This window comes from Hippopotamus amphibius, chromosome 6, assembly GCF_030028045.1.
Source record: "Hippopotamus amphibius kiboko isolate mHipAmp2 chromosome 6, mHipAmp2.hap2, whole genome shotgun sequence".
Lineage (NCBI taxonomy): Eukaryota > Metazoa > Chordata > Mammalia > Artiodactyla > Hippopotamidae > Hippopotamus > Hippopotamus amphibius.
In genome coordinates this window covers 158,830,726-158,853,055 of record NC_080191.1, presented here as the reverse complement: position 1 = coordinate 158,853,055, position 22,330 = coordinate 158,830,726, and the positions used below count along the sequence as shown (strand labels likewise).

The 22,330-nt window shown below is 34.5% G+C and overlaps 1 protein-coding gene across 2 annotated transcripts in view; it reads right to left on the bottom strand.

The window, feature by feature from the left end:
* KLHL24 (kelch like family member 24) overlaps nucleotides 1-22,330 on the bottom strand; it is a 35,214-nt gene that overhangs the window by 5,830 nt on the left and 7,054 nt on the right. The window contains exons 5-9 of one of the 2 annotated variants that reach the window (XM_057738839.1): nucleotides 20,454-21,434; nucleotides 10,115-10,299; nucleotides 8,872-8,990; nucleotides 4,959-5,147; nucleotides 3,684-3,872 (exon numbers count right to left, since the gene is read on the bottom strand). In XM_057738839.1, the coding sequence (XP_057594822.1) occupies nucleotides 3,684-3,872; nucleotides 4,959-5,147; nucleotides 8,872-8,990; nucleotides 10,115-10,299; nucleotides 20,454-21,373 (1,602 nt within the window). In that variant the 5' untranslated portion in view covers nucleotides 21,374-21,434. Of the gene's footprint in view, nucleotides 1-3,683; nucleotides 3,873-4,958; nucleotides 5,148-8,871; nucleotides 8,991-10,114; nucleotides 10,300-18,074; nucleotides 18,308-20,453; nucleotides 21,435-22,330 lie in introns of those variants that run through there. The other variant, XM_057738840.1, reaches the window with a different exon arrangement.

The window sequence follows — 22,330 nt, the reverse complement described above, 5'->3', positions numbered from 1 at the left end:
ATGTTTAAAATAGCAAGTTGTGCCTTTCAGGAATTATAGAAAGTCAAAAGGCATGGAAACGGCAAGGTACAGACAGACAAAAAAGGCTGGGTCCATTAGGACTGCAAAAATAGAGCTCATTTTTTCAGCTCTTTTTTTTGTCATTTGATATTATAAGCACTTAAAAAAACCACAACCTTTGACTCAAGCAGCTGTCTACCATGAAATCACAGTTGACTTATCGTTTTTCATTTGATTAGTATTAAAAGGGTAGGGAAACACAGATGGTTCAAAAATTGCCTATCAATAATATATACATATACAATAACATACACTTAGAAGTACTGGCAGTAAGAATGGACCAGGGAGAGACTTCCCTAGCAGTCCAGTGATTAAGACTCTGCCCTCCTACTGTAGGCGGCACAGGTTAGACCAGGCACAGGTTAGATCCATGGTCGGGGAACTAAGATCCCTCATGCCACACCGCATAGTCAAAAACAAACAAACAACAACAAAAAGATTGCACCAGGGGAGAAAAGATAATTCCAGAAATCTCGGTATTTTTTGTTTCAAGAGATTTGATACATAATACTACATTTAGACTTCAATAATTTGTCTTTTTATAATAGATTTAATATATTTCTGATCTAAATATTCCTTGAAATTTCTGAAGTCAAATATCAGTCATTGTTTAATTAGGCAAAATATGCCATTATGTCCTATTATTTTTCCTTAGTTTGATCTCAATCATTTTAGTTAAAAAACATATTCATTAGATGCCCTGTATTATGTTGGATGCTGCTCATTATCTTCCTAAGCTCTGCCATTGTTTTATACAGTATATAGGCAAGTTCTAAATGAACAGTAGTTCTCAGTGAAAATGTATTATGCTTTAAAACACTCACTGTAATAAATCAATAAACAATCTCTTTGGTTAAAAAATTTAAAAGTAAGTGTAAATGCTTGTCACCCAGGTGAATGTGACCATAACAAGGGTTCTTATGCAGCAGTGCACACTCTCACCTACAGAGTTAGAGACTGTCCTTTCCAGGAGGACACTGAACTAGAGAAATGTGGTTCATTTTACTTAAGTGTGATATAAGAGGAATAGAAGATTATGTTCCCTCTGTACCATGAAGCTGAAGATCCTATTATGTTCCTTTCATCAGCTGAGGCAATGTTACTCTGAATACATTACTAATTGGAGACTACACCTCAATGTCAACAACTTTAGAAAAATGGTGTTATACTCAAACCTTAGTCATTATTGTTACAGTCTATATTTCTTACTTTGCATACAAAATTGTCTTAACATTAGGACCCTTTGTTACTTCACTCTTATTTGTTTACTTATTCAATAAATATTTACTAAGCACCAATAAGTACAAGATACATGAGATGAGTTAGAAAATATAGTATCCCTAAGAAGACTGAATTCCAGTATAGAAATGAACATTTATAACTATAAGGAAATATATGACTTCTATAATAGAAATATAAGTGCAGTGACAGATCAGAAAAAAAAAATGAGATTAATTCTGAACAGGTCAACCTCAGTTTGTTGTAACTATGAAGTGGCCTTTGAAAGATGAATAGAATTGCAAGCAGAGAAGGTAGAAAAGTCATTAAAGGCTAAGAGGACAGCATGAACCAAGGCCAGAACACACACCATCTGGATAGCAAATGCAAGCAACAGGTACTCAACGTAACTGTGGGGTAAAGGTGAAGAATGTGAAGCGGAAAGGGCAAGCAGGGGTCAGACAACAGAAGTCCTAGGACGAAGTGGGAAAACTTTTGGATTTTATTCAGTATGTTTCCAGAGGAGAGACAAAATTAGATTTGCTAGGAAATAAATGGTGGCAAAATGGTTAGAAAAGCAAGACATTAGAGAAAGGCACGCTAATTAGAAAACACTGTTTTAGTTTAGGTAAGAACTGATGAGAACTTGAACAAAAGCAGGAACCACAGGAATGGAAAAGAATAGGAGAAACTCTTGAGGACACAGAACTGACATGATAGATTGGTTCAATTTAAGAGAAAGTAAGAAAAGTTTTTTAAAAAAGTTTCCAGGTGAGAAATAATAGAAAATACATATGGGCCTCTGGCCCTAGTTCCTGACACAGAGCTCCTAAATCCTTTGGAATTTCCTGGTTGATGGGAGTGTCTTTTGTTCTAAGGTGACTCTTGGTGGGCTCCTAGATGGAGGTTGGTCACTAGAGAGACCAAGCCACAATTAGAAGCTTCAAAGTTTCACCCCACTCTCCCTTCTCTGGAGAGGGAAGAAGGGCTGGAAACTGAATTAATGACTGATCATGTCTACATGACAAAGACTCCATATAAATCCCCAAAGTATAGGATTTGGAGAGCTTCAGGGTTGATAAATACATCCATGTGCTGGGAGGATGGTGTACCTCAAATACACGAGGACAGAAGGTTCTGTGCTTGGGACCCTTACAGACCTGATGTTAGGTACCTCTTTATTTGGCTGTTCATCTATGTCCTTTGTAATATACTTTATCATATAATAAACCTGTAAACATAAGTGATTTCCTGAGCAAATTACTGAACCCAAGGAGGGGGGATTGTGGAACCCTTGATTTGTAGCTGATTGGTCAGAAGTACTGGTGAAAACCTGAGACTTGTGACTGGCACCTGAAGCAGTGACAGTCTTTTGGGACTGAGTCCTTAACTTGTGGAATTTGAAGCTAATTTGAGGTCATGTTAGAACTGAATTGAACTGTAAGACACCAGCTGGAGATGGAGGGTCGGTCTGTGTGGGAATAAACCCACATGTCTGGTGTCAGAAGTGTTGTGAGTAAGGGAGAAACAGAGTTTTTCCATTCACTAGGTTGTTTGGAAACAGAAAAAGTAAGCTTGGGGAAGAAGGTGTCTTGGAACACCACAGAAAACATCAAATAGACAGTTGGAAATTTGAGTCTGGAGCACAGCAGAGAGGCTTTAATGGAGAATAAGACGGGAAGTCATCATCCTGAGCAGTAAATGTGATCACTTAGGAATGGAGTATAAACTGTGAAAAGGGCAGGGAAAAGAGACTCAAGGAATATTTAAGGGTTGGGTAGGAAAAAACAAGAGAACATGAATGAGATTCAGGAGGTTATTAGTAATGATCTTTGGGAGAGTGTTATAGGTAGAGCCCAATTTCCAGCATCAGAGCCATCAAGTATTTTGATGGTAGAGGAAAAGAAGGTAGAGCCATGAATCAAAAGGCCAAGGGAAGGCCTTTCTGGGGCGGGGGTAGAGGCAGAGTAAGGGTACAAGTGGAGCATGGATGAAAGAGACCCAAGTATAGCCATTTTCTTTATAACAAAAAACAACAAATTACCTAGTTTCTAACTACAGAAGCAAAGAAACCAGTTTGGGAACATTTCTTTTATTTTGAAATATGCAAGAGAGAGCAATAAGAACTGAAGTAGGATTCTGAAAAACATCAAGGGGAAAAAAACCCAACAGCCCAAATGCAATACCTACTTTACCATGGGATGGTAAAAAGTAAATATTTCAATAAATTCCTTGGAAGGAATTCAAAACAAGTATACTATATGCTTTATGTGGAGTTTTAAAAAATTTTGAAATAATCCAAGCACACATGAAATATATAAATAGTGAAGTTACTGTATATTCATATTGGTCCTGTACTTGGTCTCTCCTACAATGATTTTTCTTTTGGACTTTTATGTTATTACCTGTCGGCTGAATGTATTCTGTACATGCATCCAATAGTCTTCAACTGGATCATAACAGTATATTGCCTTGGTCAGTCCACCAGCAACATATATCAGGTTGTTTAAGGATACGGCTGTAATACACCTCTTGGCAATTGGAATAGCTGCACGAAGTAGCCAAGAATTGGTTTCTGGGTCATAAGATTGAACCTAAATAATACATAGAAATACTTAATTAAAATTTCTAACAAAAATGCAAATTCACTTAATAAAAAGTCTGCCAATATACCGAAACATGATTAAAAATAAAATCCCATTAATTCACAGAACTAAGGGAGGTTGGCTTGAGAGTGAAATATGAGTTAAGAAATTCTCAAAAGAAATACAAGTTTATTACTACCAAGCAGAATAGAGAAACAAACAAACACAGATTGCTTCCAAGATGAATGGCTACCAGGTTTGCCTTTTTTTCCCATTAAAATTAACAGTCTAGATTTTTAAAAAATTCTGTTATGTAGGATAAATATGCCTCAACTTGAACACATTTCTTTATATGTTTAGGGAGTCCTTTCTTCAAAAGAACATGAGCGAACCTGAATTCAGTATACTTTGAATTATCACAAATTCTGAATTAATGAATTCTATATATGTAACATTTGACCACATTATATTAAAATTTAATTTATAAAAAGAATTTATTGATTGACAAAATTCAGTAAACTACTGTTAAATGAATTAGGCATTAAACACTTGCTTGCAGAATAAATGGTATTTTCTGAGATGTCAGGATGGCACATGTTCTTTTGTCCCAGGAGTTCAATGAACTGCAGCAGCTTTGAGCCATCCTGTATTTACATTACAGAGGTTTTCTTTCTTTTTCTTTGTTCTAAGGAATATTTTCAAAGTATGCAGAAAATGACCCAGTTGGAAGCAGTATAACAAGTTACTGTCTTACCCTTTGCTAATTCACTTCCCAGTTGTGCTTTATGTGAATAATTTTTTGATTCTGTAAACTAAACCAGTAAAAGGTTTTAAAATGGTTTATTTAGTACAAGATCTCAACACTGAGATTAGTCCCATCTCAAAAAGATTATATCACACTTTTAACAGAAAATTGTTAGATATAATTTCACTTTAGTAACTTGAAACTCAATGTTTTCCTCCCAAAGTATAAAGTACCAGACAATTTTTAAAAGGCGCCTCACACTGAGGGACCAAACTACCTACTTGATAGGCCTTCTGTATTTCTCTTCTTGTGTATATCATCGCTAATTTCTGTAAGAGAACATGGCTTACCTTATCAGAACAAGTATTATCATCAGGTCCTCCACCAATCACAAACAATTTGCCTACACAGCTAGTCACGGCAGGAGAACTCACTGCTTCCTTAAGGGGAGCAACTTCAGTCCATCGATTTGAAAAGGAATCATAACATTCTACGCTGCTAAGTCTGTTTTGCCCATCATAGCCTCCAACAACATATACCTATATGTAAAATACATGGAAAAATCTTAATTATCAAAAGTTTGAATTTTTAACTAGTTGGCTAAAGAATTAAGGGATCTTTCCCCTTTAAAAGCCCTTGGTAACTTGTAATTGCAATATATTTAGCTCAGTTTCTGGACCTTCTAAAAAACTTATCATCCTCTCACCACCACCAAGAAGCCCTTTTAGATATTTTTTTCATAATAGCCCCCTCCAATGAAATTTTTAATACCACAGATATATTGTATATCTGTTTATGTACTGTATATTATCTGTGCTTTATACACAAAACAGTATGATTTTCCTCACCCCCTCAAGAACCAATCTTCATCCCCTTAGGAGCAATATTGCTTGCGTTGAGAATTACACGATTTAGCATAAATGCTCATACTCATGGATGGTGAAAATATTTGAATATTATAAAGTTACAAAGCTATGAAACTAAAATATTAGGTAAGGTTTACTAGACGAGATCTGTGAAGGCAGGGCCTATCTTCTTTAATTTAGTCCCTGCAGTGCCTATGTACCTGATACACAATGAACTCTAGACTGTGTATTTCAAAGGGCTTTCATGCACATTTTCTTTTCACAAATATGAGGAAGGTAGGGCAGATAAACTAATCAACAAGCCGTTTATTAAATCAGTTACATATGGAATAATCTATTAAGCATCATGAGATATACAAGAAACTTTTAACCTGTAGAAGCTCTCCAGTTTAACATCTACAATTCTTCTAATGAACAGTCATCATCAACTCTTCTCTGCATCCATATCTAATTAAGCTCTACTCAACCTGCTTTCACAGCATCTCTCACATCTGTCCCTTCCTTTTGTTTCCCACTGCCACTACCCTACCTCCAGGTCAACATCATTTCATACCTATCTCCTAGTCTCTACCCTTGTACTCTCTAAACCACAGATTTATCTTCCTAACACACCTCATCAACTCCTTTTACTAGTTTAACAATGAATGCCTAAGGGGTCAAAGCCAAACTTTATACACTGTCATTCAAATGTGTCCACAATCTATCTTTCTGTACTCTTCCAAATTTCCTCAGCAGCAATGTTATTTCAATCTTGCATTTCTCACATTATGTTAAAATGATCTGTTGGTGGGTTTGTTCTTCCAACATCATGCAGCCCAGAGAGGTTAAGTAACTTATTCAAGGTCATGCAGCTAGAAGGGGTATGGAAACTGCGGCACAAAGTAGTACTTAAGGGAACAGGCTTTGAAGTCAGGAGAGGTAGGGTCCATATTTAGCTCTGCCACTGCAAGTAAGATCTTGCTTGGGCAGTTCACCTATCCTCTCTGAGACTCCATCTTAATTTCCTCAATTTAAAAATGTAGACATGGGTTTGATCCCTGCTCCAGGAAGATCCCACATGCCACGGAGCAACTAAGCCCGTGTGCCAAAAAAAAAAAAAAAAAAAAGTTAAAAATGTAGACAATAACAATACCTATTACATAATATAATTTTAAGGATTAAACTTTAATACTATTCCCCTATATGCATAAACTAAAAATATATGTTGTGAGTCTCAAGATAAAAGGCCTCTAGATTAGGAAAATCTGAGCTTTTGCCGCTGCTTTATGCCTTTCTGTGCAACCTTGGGCAAATGACTTGATCTCTCTGGATTCAGTTTCTTTGTAAATTGAAAAAGTTACATTAAATATTCTCTAAGATTCCTTCTTGCTCTAAGATTCTATATTCCAAACCATCCTAGGTTTCCTTAACAGAGAGTGTTTACAACTTTAAATAACTTTATAGGTTTGAATTCAGCCCATATTGTAATTGTTAGGATAAGTGTTTTCCATGAATTGAGTACTTGCTGTGTAAGGTAGGAAGGATTCCTTTTATTTCTTGATTTAGTGCTTCCAAGTTTTGGGCATCTTCTAGTCAAGTACACTAATATTTGTTAAATAAATTTGTGTTTACCAATCCATATATGATACTTGAGTCATCAATCATTTTCATGTGCCTCTGTATGTTCAGACTAAATAATTATAATGTTTTTAGTTAGGCCTCATCTCTTTTCAACCCCTTATTTTAGCTGCCTCTTTCCAGTAATAGTTTGTCATTCTTGGGGTATAGCTACCAAAACTATACATAACATAATAGGTACTAATAAGCCAGTGATTTTAGAAAATATTAGTATTTTTTTAATTAATTAATTTTTAAATTTTTTAAATTAATTTTTTGCGGGGCTGCTTTGGGTCTTTGTTGCTGTGCGCAGGCTTCTCAGTGCGCTGGCTTCTCTCGTTGCAGAGCATGGGCTCTAGGCACACAGGCTTCAGTAACTGTGGCCCACAGACTCTAGAGCACAGGCTCAGTAGTTGTGGTGTTCGGGGTTAGTTGCTCCGCGGCATGGGGGATCTTCCCAGACCAGGGATCAAACCTGTGTCCCCTGCATGGGCAGGCGGATTCTTAACCACTGGGCCACCAGGGAAGTCCCACTCTATCAGTATTTTATTTCCATTACATCTAGCTCAAGGTCCTTATTATTTCACTGGTCTTATCAACAACAGCAGCAGCACACTAGATCAATACCCTTAGGAATCAACTATAGTATTCTATAGTATAGGGATTTCAAGAAGCTTCTGTGGGAAAATAGGGGGAGGGAATAAGAACTGCTGGGTGGCTGAATGAGAAGGGTTCCTGGCATCATCTCTGTTCCAGCTAGAGCAGTTTGCCTTCTCATTGGTGGCTCTAAAATGTCTTCATGGGAGGGCTTAAGAGACAGCAATCTTTTTAGAAGAGGGTACTAGGGAACCAGTCAAAAATACATGTGCGAAAAAAAATATATGTGCGATATAGTCAACATCTTGTGATAACCTATAATGGAATATAATACGCAAACAAACAGAACCCCCAAAACACGAATCACTATGCTGTACACGTGAAACTAACATAATACTGTAAAACAGCTATACTTCAAAAAAAAAAATGTGCGAGCAAGTATGCTGCTTTTACTTAGACTGCTCATTAAATCTGAGCAATTGGAGGCTTTGGAGGAGTTGCTATAGATGGAGGCAGGGAAGGGCTAAAGAGTCCAAGTTAGCCCTTGGTACACAGCAGTATTTTTATCTGCTTTATGTAATAGCTTTTTATATTAGATTTAACTTCAAAAAGTGGCCGTAGTTGCTCTTAAAAAGTTTGGAAACCATTAGCCTACAAGTGATTCTCAAGTTCGTGAGGACAGTGAATGGTCCAGAATCAAATTATATGTTTTTTATACTTGTTAGCTGCAGCCAATAATAAGTTTGCTTTAAAATATGTTAGTGAGTTTATCTTAACACTTATTTGTTTTGTCCCTACTTGTACAAATAAAAAATATAAAATAATATCACTCTACATAAATATATCTTGGCTTGAATGTCAAAGTCAGTAAAAGGAAAAAGACTGCTTGGATTAGACATCAGCCTGTTTTGTGCTTCATGTAACTCCTTTATTTTCCATTGCTTCTCAGGCATTTAGATTCCAGTAGTGCATGAGAAGAGAAATGTGCTGCACTGCTACAAATTCCAAGTTGGGAGAACAAAATATCCATTCAAAAGTACAGTGTCAAATTGTTTACAGCTTCAGTTTATGTATTGAGGTTAGAAATGGAAGGAAACACAATTTGAGTCCAAAATACCCAATGGGTGAGTAAAATGAAGGATTCATCTGTAGTATTTATTCTGGAAATGTACCAGCAATAATAATAAAAACTGGTTTCTCTTACTTTACCAAGGAGGACAGCCATTTTGTGACGCCATCTGCCTTTATTTAGAGAAGCAACTCTGATCCAAATATTTAACTGTGAGTTATAAATCCAGACATCACGGCCATTGATTCTTCCACCTTTAAATGCAAAACAATGCACACACACTAACATGTATATCATCAAGGGATCTATGTCAAAGGCACAGATAATGAAAACACTGAGTTATCACCCAGTCCAAGAATTTGAGGATTCAGTTCAATAAATGAAACAAGGACCCTCTTAAAACTTAAAATGGAAGTAGTTCTACACAGCAGATTTAACTTTGTCAATTGTTATCTTGAGAAATTATAGTTATATGCTCCAAATAATAAAATGTAGAATATGAATTTTACAAATGTATAAGACTGTTCATTTAAGAGTCAGACAACAGAAGCACTGGACAAAAGAATTATTCTAGGAAAATTTTTAAAAATCACCCATTTAAAAAAAATCATACCATTGTACAAAATAAAGTATGTGTTGTTGTATTGTTCAATGTGTAGTAATATAGTAACCTGCAAAGCTAGTAAAATTATTTAACTCATTAACAAACTTCAGATTATAGATACTGTAGTTATACTTCAAGCCTGTCACTTTGTTGGTCTGATTTCAGAGGTAACATATCACATATTATAATGAAAGTTCAAACTAAGAATTTTAAGGAAAATCCTATTTCATAAACTTTGGGGAGAATTTCAGAAAACAAAGGTGGATTAGAGATGCTTAACTCTGAGGACTTTTTGCATACTTTACTGTGTTCCTTAAAACACAGTAAACAGGTAAAAGTTATAAAAATTGTACCATATTCTATATGCATTTGAGAGCATTTAAAATATGGTATGGCCTATTGTATAGCACAGGGAATTATTGTCTATACCCTGTGATAAACCATAACGGAAAAGAATATGAAAAAGTATGTATATGTGTATAACTGAATCACTTTGTTGTACATTACAAATTAACACATTGTAAATTAAATAAATTTTAAAAATATGATATCATTAAAGGCATTTTCTGGTGAATCTTTTGTAAATCATTCTGCATGATCTTGTGTCTGTTTTTAAGAACAAAAAGTCATTTTTAGTTTTATCTGTTGTATAATATGATCTGCCTAAAATGGGCATATCTCCTGTCACTGTTTTCTTTTGAGACACTGTTACGGTTTAAAACAGCCAAGCTGTGATCAAGTTGAGAGTAGCTACTGTAATAATTCTTTATTTACCTGAAACAAGAATGTCATTCCTTAGAGCACAGACCGCATACTCTGATTTGGTAAATTCTGGAAGCTTAGCCAAAGACTTCCACTCTCCTGTCACAGGATCATAACACTCAGTGTATGGAAGATTAAATCCTCCAACTCGTTCACAGCCTCCAACGACAACTATCACCTCAGAATAGCCAGTTGACCTAAAATAATTATTATAAGAATGCATAAATAATAAATTAAAATAGCCAAGACTGTTTAAAACCCTAAAAGCATACCATTGTCATAAACAAAGTGGAACACTACTATAAAGTAAAGAGTTAAGTCTGTTCTCTGAGTATGTGCCAAGTAATACAGGCTGCTAATTATTTACTTTGAGAACATTTACAAGGGATTTAGTGATATCTTTCCATAGAAAACTGCTATGGATATTTTTTTCTATGAGTTTTACCTTAAAAGTTATAAAGCAGTCCAAAGATCCTACCTAATTCAACTAGAACCCTGGTAATATTAAAGATGACTTTCAAATGCACTCTTGCAGCAATTCAGATATGCATTACCACACAAGTAAGACAATGCACTTAGAATTTCTAAGTGTAGGAAAATGGTGCTTTTTCATCAGATTGGTAGTTCTTAAAAAATGAGCTCACAGTACAATCTCAGTACACTTTAGAGGAGTATACGTATTTGTTTAGACATTATTTTAAAAAATAATTTTTTTGCCTGCATCACATGGTTTGCAGGATCTGTTCTTGGATGAGGGATTGAACCCGCGCCCTAGGCTGTGAAAGTGTGGAGTTTGAACCACTGGACTGTCAGGGAATTCCCTAAAAATAATTTTTTTAAAGTTAAGTAAATTAAGGTAATCCAATTCAAAATGTTGGGTGGTCACTAAAGATGTTAACAGAGTTTATAATAAAGAATGCTTAAAGGAAAAAAGCAAGACAAAAAATTGTACAGGAGGTCTGATCAATACTATATGACTAATGTGTCTGGAGAGAGCATACCAAAGTGCTAATGATGGTCTTCTCTGGATTGTGTGGCTTCCTCCTTTCTATCAACACAAATTTTCAAAACGATAATGAGCATGGGCTACTTTTAGAGTGGAAAAGACAACTTTTAAAAGCACTAAGGGAATCCTAAGGTTTATGTTAATTACTGGCTTCTTCTACTTTGCAGTTTAAATTTAAAATAGTGACAGGAAAAACTAAAAGCTTATCCAAACTTTTTCTTTTTGTTCATAAGGCTCATGGAAATGAAAGTGTCTTGAAATTGCATTTTATGGCTGCTACAAAATTAAGTCTTACAAAGAAAAACGCTAATAATCCCTCTTCTCTTACTTAAATGTGGAGGGAAAAAAGACCACATCAGAACACTTATTTGTAGTTTTAGTTAGTGTGATGTTTTACAATCACACTAGAAAAATACAGTTAAGTGACATTGGAATGTCTCTTTAACAGAGCTGCTATATTTTAGCTACACTTACAGCTATTTTAACTAACAATCATTCACCTAGTCCATGCCAGGAATATTTTTTTCCATTACAAAATCAGAAATATATATTGTAGAAAAGAATTTTGTTCACGGATGCAATAAAAATTACTTTTAGGAACCCCAGCAAATTATATAACCCTAACCTAGAATATAGTAAAATATTATCAGAAGGACTCATATACTATAAATAATATTTACTATTTTCCAAATAATTCCAAAATGAAAGTATTACAAGTAAATAGTGGGTAGCACCAGACACTTGGTAGTATAACCACTGACCAATCTATCCTATTTCCATAGAAGTACTATTTCCTAAATGCTTACTTAAAATACTTCTAAGACAAACCCAGGTGATATTTCTCAAAGTCTTATTTGTTGACTGAGTGAAACAAAAACTGCTAAATACTGTCACTGGGGTTCAGTCATTCTTAATAGTTTTAATACAAAATCAAGTTAATTATTACATAGAATTTTGATAGAATTTTGTTTTGTACTTTTCTTACAGCATTTTGTTTTACACTTTCCCTTCGCTTGAACTTGCTTGCTTTAAGACTTCTTAGCCCATTAAACATATGTCTGTTTTGTACCTTGGAACAAGAAGAGAAAACAGCACAAAAAGCTAATGGCTAAAACATTTAGTCTCACTAAATAAAGGATTATTTTAGTGTCTATGTGTATTTATCTGAAAGGATCAGCAAACTAGTAGTTCTGCCTCACTGAAGGTCTTATTTGCAACCAAATGGCTTTTACCTTAATTAGAGACAAGTCTGGTGTTCTCATTAGAGGCTGTTAATAAAAGTTATTTTTATTTCTTGAGCTCAGAAAAATACTTATCTCAGGCAGGAAGATGATTGCCTTAAAGGAAATGAGTTGCAGCTGATAATGGTAACTAGAATAAAAAAGCAGCCAAGACGATAGTACAGGATGAATAAAATTCTGGATACCCATACCATCTCTTTTGTAGAGTGAATGTTACTTTATTTCATTAACCCTTTAAAGTGAAAATTCTGATTTTCTGCTGTAACAAACATTTGCTGTTTTAGTATTAAGTCTCACCATTTGCTCCTAGTAAAGTGTGACAGGCAAATTATCTTTTTTCTACAATAGTAAATATTTTTTTAAAAAAAGTCATCACACTCTCTAGCATAGACATATTTACACTACCAACTGTAAAATAGATAGCTAGTGGGAAGCTGCTGTACAACAAAGGGAGATCAACTTGATGATGGGTGATGCCTTAGAAGGCTGGGATGGGGAGGGTGGGGGGGAGTTGCAGGAGGGAGGGAATATGGGGAAATGTGTACAAATACAGCTGATTGACTTTGGTGTACTTCAAAAACTGGTACAAGAATGTAAAGCAATTATATTCCAATTAAGAGCTTAAAAAAAAGTCATCACACTCTCTTATGAACTTAAGAAAAGATCAAATTAAAAGATCACATTCTCTGATTTATGTGAAAGATAAAATAATTAAAAATCCACAGAATATTCTAAACCAAATCAATAAAATGTATGTAATTACCAGGTTAAGAATCTCAAAAGGTGAAATAAAGGACTTGCTGGCTGAAATTACAGACCTACTTATTATCAATGCAAACATGTCAGAGACAGATGAACTGCCAAACTAACTTTCACCAACAGAAAGGGGTCAAAAGGTGATCCTGGCTAATAATAAAAATAACCGAATATATTTAAAAAACACAAAAGGAAATGTTTCCATATAGTGGGAAGTTGGAAGGGAGAAGAGACAGGTGTTAGTGACATAGTCTATTCACCATTCCAAGACTCAAAAATACCTGAAAACCAAGCCATCACACCAAAACATGAACTCAAATAGAGATATGAGACTTTAAGTCTTAAAGAGACTGAATGGCTCTCTAGTCTGCAGGATGCGACAGTTACTAAACTAAATATATTAACTATATATCAAAAGAGGGGATTGGTCAGCCCTAGAAGCAGTAAGTAAACGAATGAACAAATGAATGAAAGAGTACATAATAACTGCAGAGGCAAATATTTTCTGTGTCCATTCAAGTTATTGTCTAAAGGAAAAGAGAACCTTAGCTAAGCTAACTTGAACATTACTGGTTCTTTGGTAAGAATATTTTATGGTGGGTGAGACTTCCTCAAGCTATACTAGCTGAGAATACTCTGGTTTTAAAGATCTACTAGCTCCCTTTGTTTGGACTCCAAACAACTTTTGAAAACTTTGGCTTCCCAACTGGTAACTTGCTCATAGTAAGAAAGTATGCTGGATAGGCTGACTTGAAATATCTAGTCTGTTTGACAGTTCCATTTCTTATTGCAAATAAATATATATATAAACTAAAAGATAAATAAGTTAATCAGTCTCTCATAATTAACATTAAATCTGTCCGGAACAGTCTGATCTTACTGTATCAAAAAAAAAAAAAAGTTTCTGAGCCTAGAGGAATCACTGGATTATGGTTCATCAATATAAATGAACATAAATGACCCCTTAAAAGGCTATGCCAGCCATAAACCTTAAGGATTTCTAAACTTAGTAAGGACAGTTTCAACTTGTGTGGTCAGGCTTTCCACCTTAAACTAGAATAGGCAGAATGGGAAATGGTTGTACTGACTGAAAGATTCAAAATGTTTACTCTTAAAAATAAGCAATTATCTAAGACTTTATTATCAGGAACTAATCACAGATGCGCTTATATAGCGAGAAAGATATTCATCTCACTGGTAAAAAATGAGAAAGTTTAAATGTGGGTGGGATGGTTACGGTACACTGCAGATTTCATGTCATGAAAACATGTTTACCATGTATTAAAAATGATAGCAGCAGACTATAAAATAGATTACAACTTTGTAAAAGAAATAATAAATTCCTAGAGAATAAAAGGGAAGAATAAAGCCAAATGCCACAGTGTTACCTCTTGGAGATAGGAAAATGGACACTATTTTTTGTTATCTCTAATTAACATAAATTACTCCATTCCCTCCTCTTTGCTTCAAGTTAAGAAAGAACAAAGGAGAAAACTTACTATTAATAGTCACGACTGAGTTGTGTGCTCTTACATATGGGACAAAAATTTCAGCTATCACTTCTCTGCTACATGATCCTGCTCACAAAGCCACAGGTAACTGTCCAGAGGAAGTTGTCTGGCGGAATCAGAGATTATCTCTCCATGTAAGATGGAGAGATTCAGTCTCTCTGAGTGACTGAACTTGTAATATAGAAACCAAATCCCATGGGTGGTCCTATTCAACCAGACTAGCGAGAGAGAATGATGCAGATATTCAGAGAAAAGCAGAAGCAAGAGGAAAAGAGAGGGCAGAGCCTGGTTTATGATGGCTTTTCAGAAGCCTGTTCTAGTCTTCTTGGAAGTCCTGTTGAATTTCTGCCCTTAGTTTGTACAAGATAACCACTTCCTGTATCCTTTTAATACATCTGCCTCCCTTCTATGCTTATGTTGGTGAGCTGGTTTCAATTACATGCAATCAGAATTTTGATACACTAGAGTTCAATGAATTGCAGAAGAAAACATCCTACAATGGTTTTCAAACTCAGGAAAAGAGGCTCAAACCTCCACATTAAAGAAATGCAAATCAAAATTATGGGATACAAATTTTCAGTTTCCAGAGTAGCAAAGATTTACAAAAACTAATAATACACTGTGCCAGGAAAGGAGTGAAGAAACAGGGACTTTCATATTTTTGGATGAAGTATAAATTGGAAGTCAATTTTTACAATATCTACCAAAATTTAAAACGCACATATCCTATGACTGAGCAATTCCACTTCTGGTAATTTATGTTATAAACTATCAGACATATGTATAAGAATATTCACTGAGCACTGTTTGCGATGAAAAAAATCTAGAAACAACCTAAATGTCTATCACTAAGAGATGGATTAAATAAATTATGGTATCCATAAATTCCATAAATGTGATACTATACATCTCTTAAAAAAGAATGAATTTGAAATTTCCCAGAACAACCTCCAGGACACTTTTAAGTGATAAAAACAAGGTGCAGGAACTGTGAGAGACGTACACTACCAACCGCATAAAAAACAGTAGGGATGTATGTGTACACACACACACACACACACTTCTGTATGCAAAGAATATTTCTGAGAAGAGTTAAAAAACTGGTAACAGAGGTATCCTTTGGGGGTGAGAACTGACATATCAAGGGTCAGGTAGAGGGAGACTTAGACAGGTATACAGTACTTTTATGTAAAAATGATTTCAAAATAACAATGAACTAACGTATAAAAATGGTAAACCATGCATCCAATGATATAATAGATTATCAGTCTTAAGGGAGACTGGAACAAAAATTCAGAACACTGAGTTCTAAAATATTATTTCTTAAAAAAAAAACTTAACTTCAGTCTTCTCATTGATTTATTGAATAAGAACTGGAATCTTGTCCTCATTATGGCAATTAGGTTCCTATTTTCCATTATATAGTAACTTGGATGATCAGACAAGAGGCAGTAGAAAGAGAAGAGACAAGTACTTAATCAACCAATTCCAAACTCAAAATGATAAACGTATTAAGTCTTAGCTTTAATAAGAGATTTAATAATTAAGTCTCTATTGTTTAATGCAGTGAGGCAGATTTTTTCCCATAGGTATGAACAATTTATACTTAAAATAAACCATTTGATAGCAAGCATTTCTGTCTCTCAATCCACATTTCCTACTCTGTAAAAGTACAGCACAAATTTAAAATGCATTTTGATTATTCATGAAACCAGCAATAATTTTTATTAAGCATTTTGGTGTCAAATACCAAGTTATGCATTTTTTATATGGTAGTTCTAATCCTCACAACAATCTTACAAGGTAGATAGTATTATGCTTATTTTACAGATGAGGAAACTGACATGTAGAGAAGCTAAAGTGCTTTGCCAAAATGTCACAGAATTAACTAGTTATGTAGAGCTAGGTTCTAGTCCAGGCCTATCTGATTTCTGAAGCCAGTACTCTTAACACATCATGAGGCTTGCACTAGGTGTTTATTAAAACCAGTATTACGTATTAGTACAGAAATTTAAAGTTGTATAACATATATTAATAAAAACAACTATTCTTAAGCTTTACTCCTTCTGTGATTGGTCTCCACTATTTTTTCTTTATGTACCCAAGGTTTACAATTGGCAGTACTGATTATCAAAGCTTTCATGGTCTTATGTACTATATCCTCTTTTTAGAAAACTGCCATCACATGCTGTTTTTAATATACTGTATCTTGGGGTTTTCTCTGTCATTTAAGAGACACATGAGTATACACAAGTAAGACTATCCAGTATGGCTTGAGCTCTGGAGAATACTTGGCACACAATAAACACTAAAGAAATATTGGATGATGTGAAGAGTATAACCTAACTGTACAGTGGTGGGATTGGACTGTCACTGCCTTAATCCAGAGCTAATCTTTGCATCACTAATGGTAGAACAACCAGATATGCTGTGTCCCCTAATGCGATACAATGTGATATACACATTACCTGGAATGAATTCTAGTCAAAAGTATTTAACTTGTCTCCATCGAGCTGAAGCTAATTTCCAGTTTCCAGGAAACAGCTAAATGCAGCTAAGTGACACCATAAGGAAGCAATCAGACTAACTACAGAAGGTGCAATATTTTTCTGGACAACTTGCCCATGAGCAAGTTAGAATCATGAGAAAAACTGTTTTGGAATAAGAGACTTGATGGAAATAACCAGATGCAATGAGTGGTCCTGGGCTGGATCTAGTTTCATTAAAGAACAGTTTGGAAAAGATTGGGGAAATATGAATATGGATTGGATATTAAATAATATGAAAGCATTATCCTTAACTTTGAGGTTTCGTTTGCTTATGTTGCTGTTTTAAAGATGCATCTTCAAGTAAATATATATTTCATATATGTGTAACTATATAATTTTTATTTATTTTTATTTTATTATTTTTTTTTGGCACACGGGCTTAGTTGCTCCGTGGCATGTGGGATCTTCCTGGAGCTGGGATCGAACCCGTGACCTCTGCATTGTCAGGCGAGTTCTTAACCACTGCACCACCTAGGAAGCCCACACTATTCTATTTATTTATTTATTTTTATTTTATTTCTGATTTATAATTTTTTAAAAAAACATTGGCTGAATGACTGAATGAATGAATGAAAAAGTCTAGGCTGGAGATATAGTTTTGATAGTCAATAGCAAGCATGGTAATCAAAACTATGAGAATAGATGAGATCACCTAGAAAAGCACCAAGGAAAGATGAAGCGATGTGAACCAAGGGAATATCAGCATTCCAAACACTAGATAAAGAGCTATCAAATTGAAAAAGAGTAGCTGGAGAAGAGGACCATGAGGGAAACTGTACTCCTGAAGCTAATGAAGGAGAATTTCAAGAGGGATTAAAGCAATTAAAAATGTCAGATCCTAAAGAGAGATCCACGTGAATAAAGACTGAGAAGAGGCTAACAAATAACAAATAGAAGGTCAGTGATGACCCGATTGAGAGGAGTTTCAGTAGAGTGACTGCAGCAGAAATCAGAGGAGTGAGCTGCAGCTGAAGAAGTGAAGACATCACTCCTCTTACAAAGAAGTCTGTAGCTTCTCAGAAAGATGAGAACCTGTATAAATAATACATACTGTTCAGGTAAGGAAATTCCTAGTGATCAGTACTAACATGCAGTAACAGATAAGTGGAAGACAGAATATAAAGGACAGAAGGTGATGGCAGAGTTGTAAAATAAAGGATTCCTCTTTAGACTCCTCATATAATACATAAAATATAAAACTTACATAAAATAAATTTCTGCTATTATATTTATAAGTCTGCAAATTCAATTTTACTATAGTTTGATTTTTTTTCTACTAGCTTCCTCAAGAAAAGTGATATCGTAATCATATACAGATGTGTTTCACTGTATGAAATGGATTGGTTCCCTTAAAAACTGGATGTAAAACTGTGTATCTGTATATCAAATATCTAAGAAAATCAGAAAATTCTCTACTTATAATCTAAGCCTAACTACCTTCAGGCTGCACTGTGATTTCATTCTGGTCATGTCTTTATAAAAAAATAATTTTAATATAAATGACTTTTGATTCTACAACATATATTCCTTGGTCCCTATTCTAATCCTATGCAGATGGGAGATACGTAAGATAGATATTATTAACTCTCTTTGACCCCAAACCATTCTGTCTACCACAGATGATCCTGTTTGGAAAAATACACAGTTCTCCCCTTGGAGAGATACTGTTTGTTCAGAAAAGTTCTGGAACAGCACCAAAGCTGTTTAGCTTTCTTAATTAATAATTTAAGAACCTTGGTCTTTCACATTCACATTTCACTTAGGCTCAGCTGAAGTCTCTTAACAGTCCTAAAAGAAGATCTTAAAAAAAAATTATCAGTATATTTTACAGAATAAAATTGTAGTTTTTTGTTCTTTGTTAAAAGACTAGGAGTAAAATATTTTCTATTTATTTCTTATAAAACAATTACTTTTAACTAAAGTCAGCTGACTTTGAAGAAAAAAATGCACTCTAACCCTAATACAAAGAAATATTACATAATTTTTGTAATAATAGTTACTCAATATTATATCCAATTTATAAAAAATGTTCAGACTGTCAAGGACTGGGAGTTTTCGTAAAGTGGGTTCGACTAATACTATACTATATAACTAGTAATAGCCAGTAATTTTTTAAACACTTTCTTTGCTGAGTACCTTAAGGATTATTGCATCTAATAGTTATTATTGCATCTAACAGTTTCAACGGCAAAACCTGTGAAGTATAAGTACTATTTATCATAATTCTCATTTTGTATATAAGGAAACAGATTAAATCTTGCTATATCCAAACTAGTGTAGGTTTTAAAGACATGTTATCTCACAATATGCTGAATTTTAATTAAAACATGTTATCTCACAATATGCTGAATTTTAATCACATTCCAAAATGATAATCAAAATCAATGCTAAAAATGTGGTTTGAGAGCTATGCTATAGTAAATTTATAGGAAAAGTGGAGATGGTGTGGGGAAATAAACACCAGTTTCACAACAATATGAATATATTTAATACTGTTAAACAGTACACTTAAAAATGATTAGGATGGTAAATTTTGTGTTTTTTTACCACATACGCCAAAAAAAGTTAGCTTTGTTAGAAATATATTTAAAAGATTCTTTATACTATAATCTTTCTCATAATAGCCAATTTTTGCTTATTCACAATAAAATACATTTAATACTATTCCTTCCATTATTAAGACATAGAGATTATTTTTCTATAGTTTATGAGTTAAATCCTATAGGACAGTTTTAAATATAGTAACTATGGAAATGAGAAAAGATCTCAAACCTTGGGTTTACATCTGAGAATCCCTTCAATCTATACCAGCTTACTCATTTCACGTCTATATTTCATGTTGTCTGTTAGGAAGAAGGTTAGTCTGTGAATATAGACATTGTTTTTTATTAGTACAGGCAGTCCAACAGAGTCTAACAAAGTCCTTAGTTCCTTTACATCCAAAGATCTTTTGGGGGAAAAAAAAGTGGAATAAACTTGGTACCCAACAAAGGTTAACTGAAATTAGAAGAAATAGGTTGAAACATGCATAGCTACAAAGACCCTCTGCAATACTGTCTCATAGCTTAGAACAACAATAACGAAAATGCTATTGTTGAATCTAGGCTTCGTTGGGAGAGAAATTCTAATTATTTATAATCTACAACAAATCTCAAATTACACAAAGCCACATGTAGGTGACACATATAAATGACTACGCTGAGATTACACTCAGGAAGTTTTAAAATATTTTAAGAACAAAAACTTTTGTTAATTATATTGCAGTTAATATGTAAAGGGTCTGCTTACCTGCGTGGCCTAGTCCTTGGGGACATCATTTCATTCCCAAGTATGTGGTACCGTCTTGCTTCATGCAACAGCTGATAACACTCCGGAGAATTCTGGATCAACTGGTCCACCTCAACTGTCTGAACAAAGTAGTTGGGATGCAACAGAGGGAGTCTCACATGTGTCAGGAGCTCATGTAATAGTGGCCTTCTCAGATCAACAGCACGATAGACCCAACGCATGACGGCTTCAAAAACCATTTCCTCTTTGCCAATAACAAGTTCATCACTACAAATATAATCGATAAGTTCATCTTTGTCAAGCTCAAGAAATTCTTCATGCTGGGACACATCCTCAAAAGTCTGTAATGCAAAATTCTTGCATTTTGTGAAGAGTGTTTTGAGGGAATGGGTATCAGCAAAACGCTGGATTCCTAAGCAATTACAAGGATCAAGCTGCTCCTCCAAGAACTTGGCACATGCATCACGGAGAACACTAATCTGAAAAAGGCTTGATGTTTCAAAGAGATATTGTACATTCTCTGTAGTGATCTTCACTTTTCCAGTATAAACATACTGCAAAAAACATTCCATAGCTTCAGCTAAAATACCATTGATCTCAACCAACATTTCTCGGCTTTCCCTGTGGTCATTACAAAACATAGCTCTGAAGTAGCTACTACAGGCTGAGAGAACAGCTCTATGGCAAGGAAATTCTTTTCCTTCCACACAAATGATAACATCTGTGAATAATCGACTATCTCGGAATTCATTAAATATCTGGAGTATGTTTTCAGCATGGGATGATCCTGAAGAGAAGTCAAAAAACTCACGGCCTGTCAGAGATTTAGGGTCCATTTCAAAAACTTTACGCTTTGTTGCTGGTGAATCACGCACCCCGAGATCCTCTCTGTTTAGTCTCCGTCCCAATATTAGTACCATTGTTACATCAGATGACTATATAATTGTTGAGAAATAACTGTTAGGGATCTTCCTTATGTGGCTAAAAGTTAAAAAATTAAAACATTTCAATGTGTAAAAAGTTTAGTATTCAAATTACATAAGTTCATTTTGATGTAAACACTACAATAAAATTACACAATCAATGTATTTCATGCGTGGTACAGAGCACTATCTCATTTTAGTAAAAGTTGATAAATAAAAATTTATACAATTAGAACATTAGGGGTAATTTGTAACAGTACTTAAACTCCCCAGCTGAAAGGATACTATACTTTGTGAATTACTAATACCCTTCTGTTTCCCTTTTACACAACTGGGTTTCATCTACTGAATGCAGAGTTAAGTCAGAATGCTGCAAGACAAAGAATTTGACTACATTCAAATCCTAATGTAAATGTTTATTATTTTAATATAGTGCTGATAGAGAAGACTTCAGCTATATCTATCAATGATGTTGTCCGACCAGTAAGTCCCTTTCTAGCAATCTTTCCTAAGGAAATAATCAGGATGATATGAAAAGATTTATCTACAGATGTTCAGTGCTGTATTAAAAGAAAATACTTAAAATAACCTAAGTACCCTACAATAGGGAGGGGATTAGTTAAAACATAGTACATATTGAGGATGGAACACAGTCCTTGCAGCCATTAAAAATTATACAGACTATTTAATGACATGGGGAAGCATTAACCAGATAGTAAGTGAAAAGCAGATATCAAAACCTATGCAAAGAAAATAGAAAAATTTAAGTATCAGTGCATCTAGATATAGGAAAAAGGAGGCACATATGTCAAAAGGATAAATGACTTATTTATCTTCTGTTTTTCTCTATTTCCTACCAAATCTGCACTATAATTATATAGTACTGTGTTTCTAGATTTTTTAAAACGTACGTTATTTATGCCCTGCTCCTTTTCACTAATAAGAAACATCCTG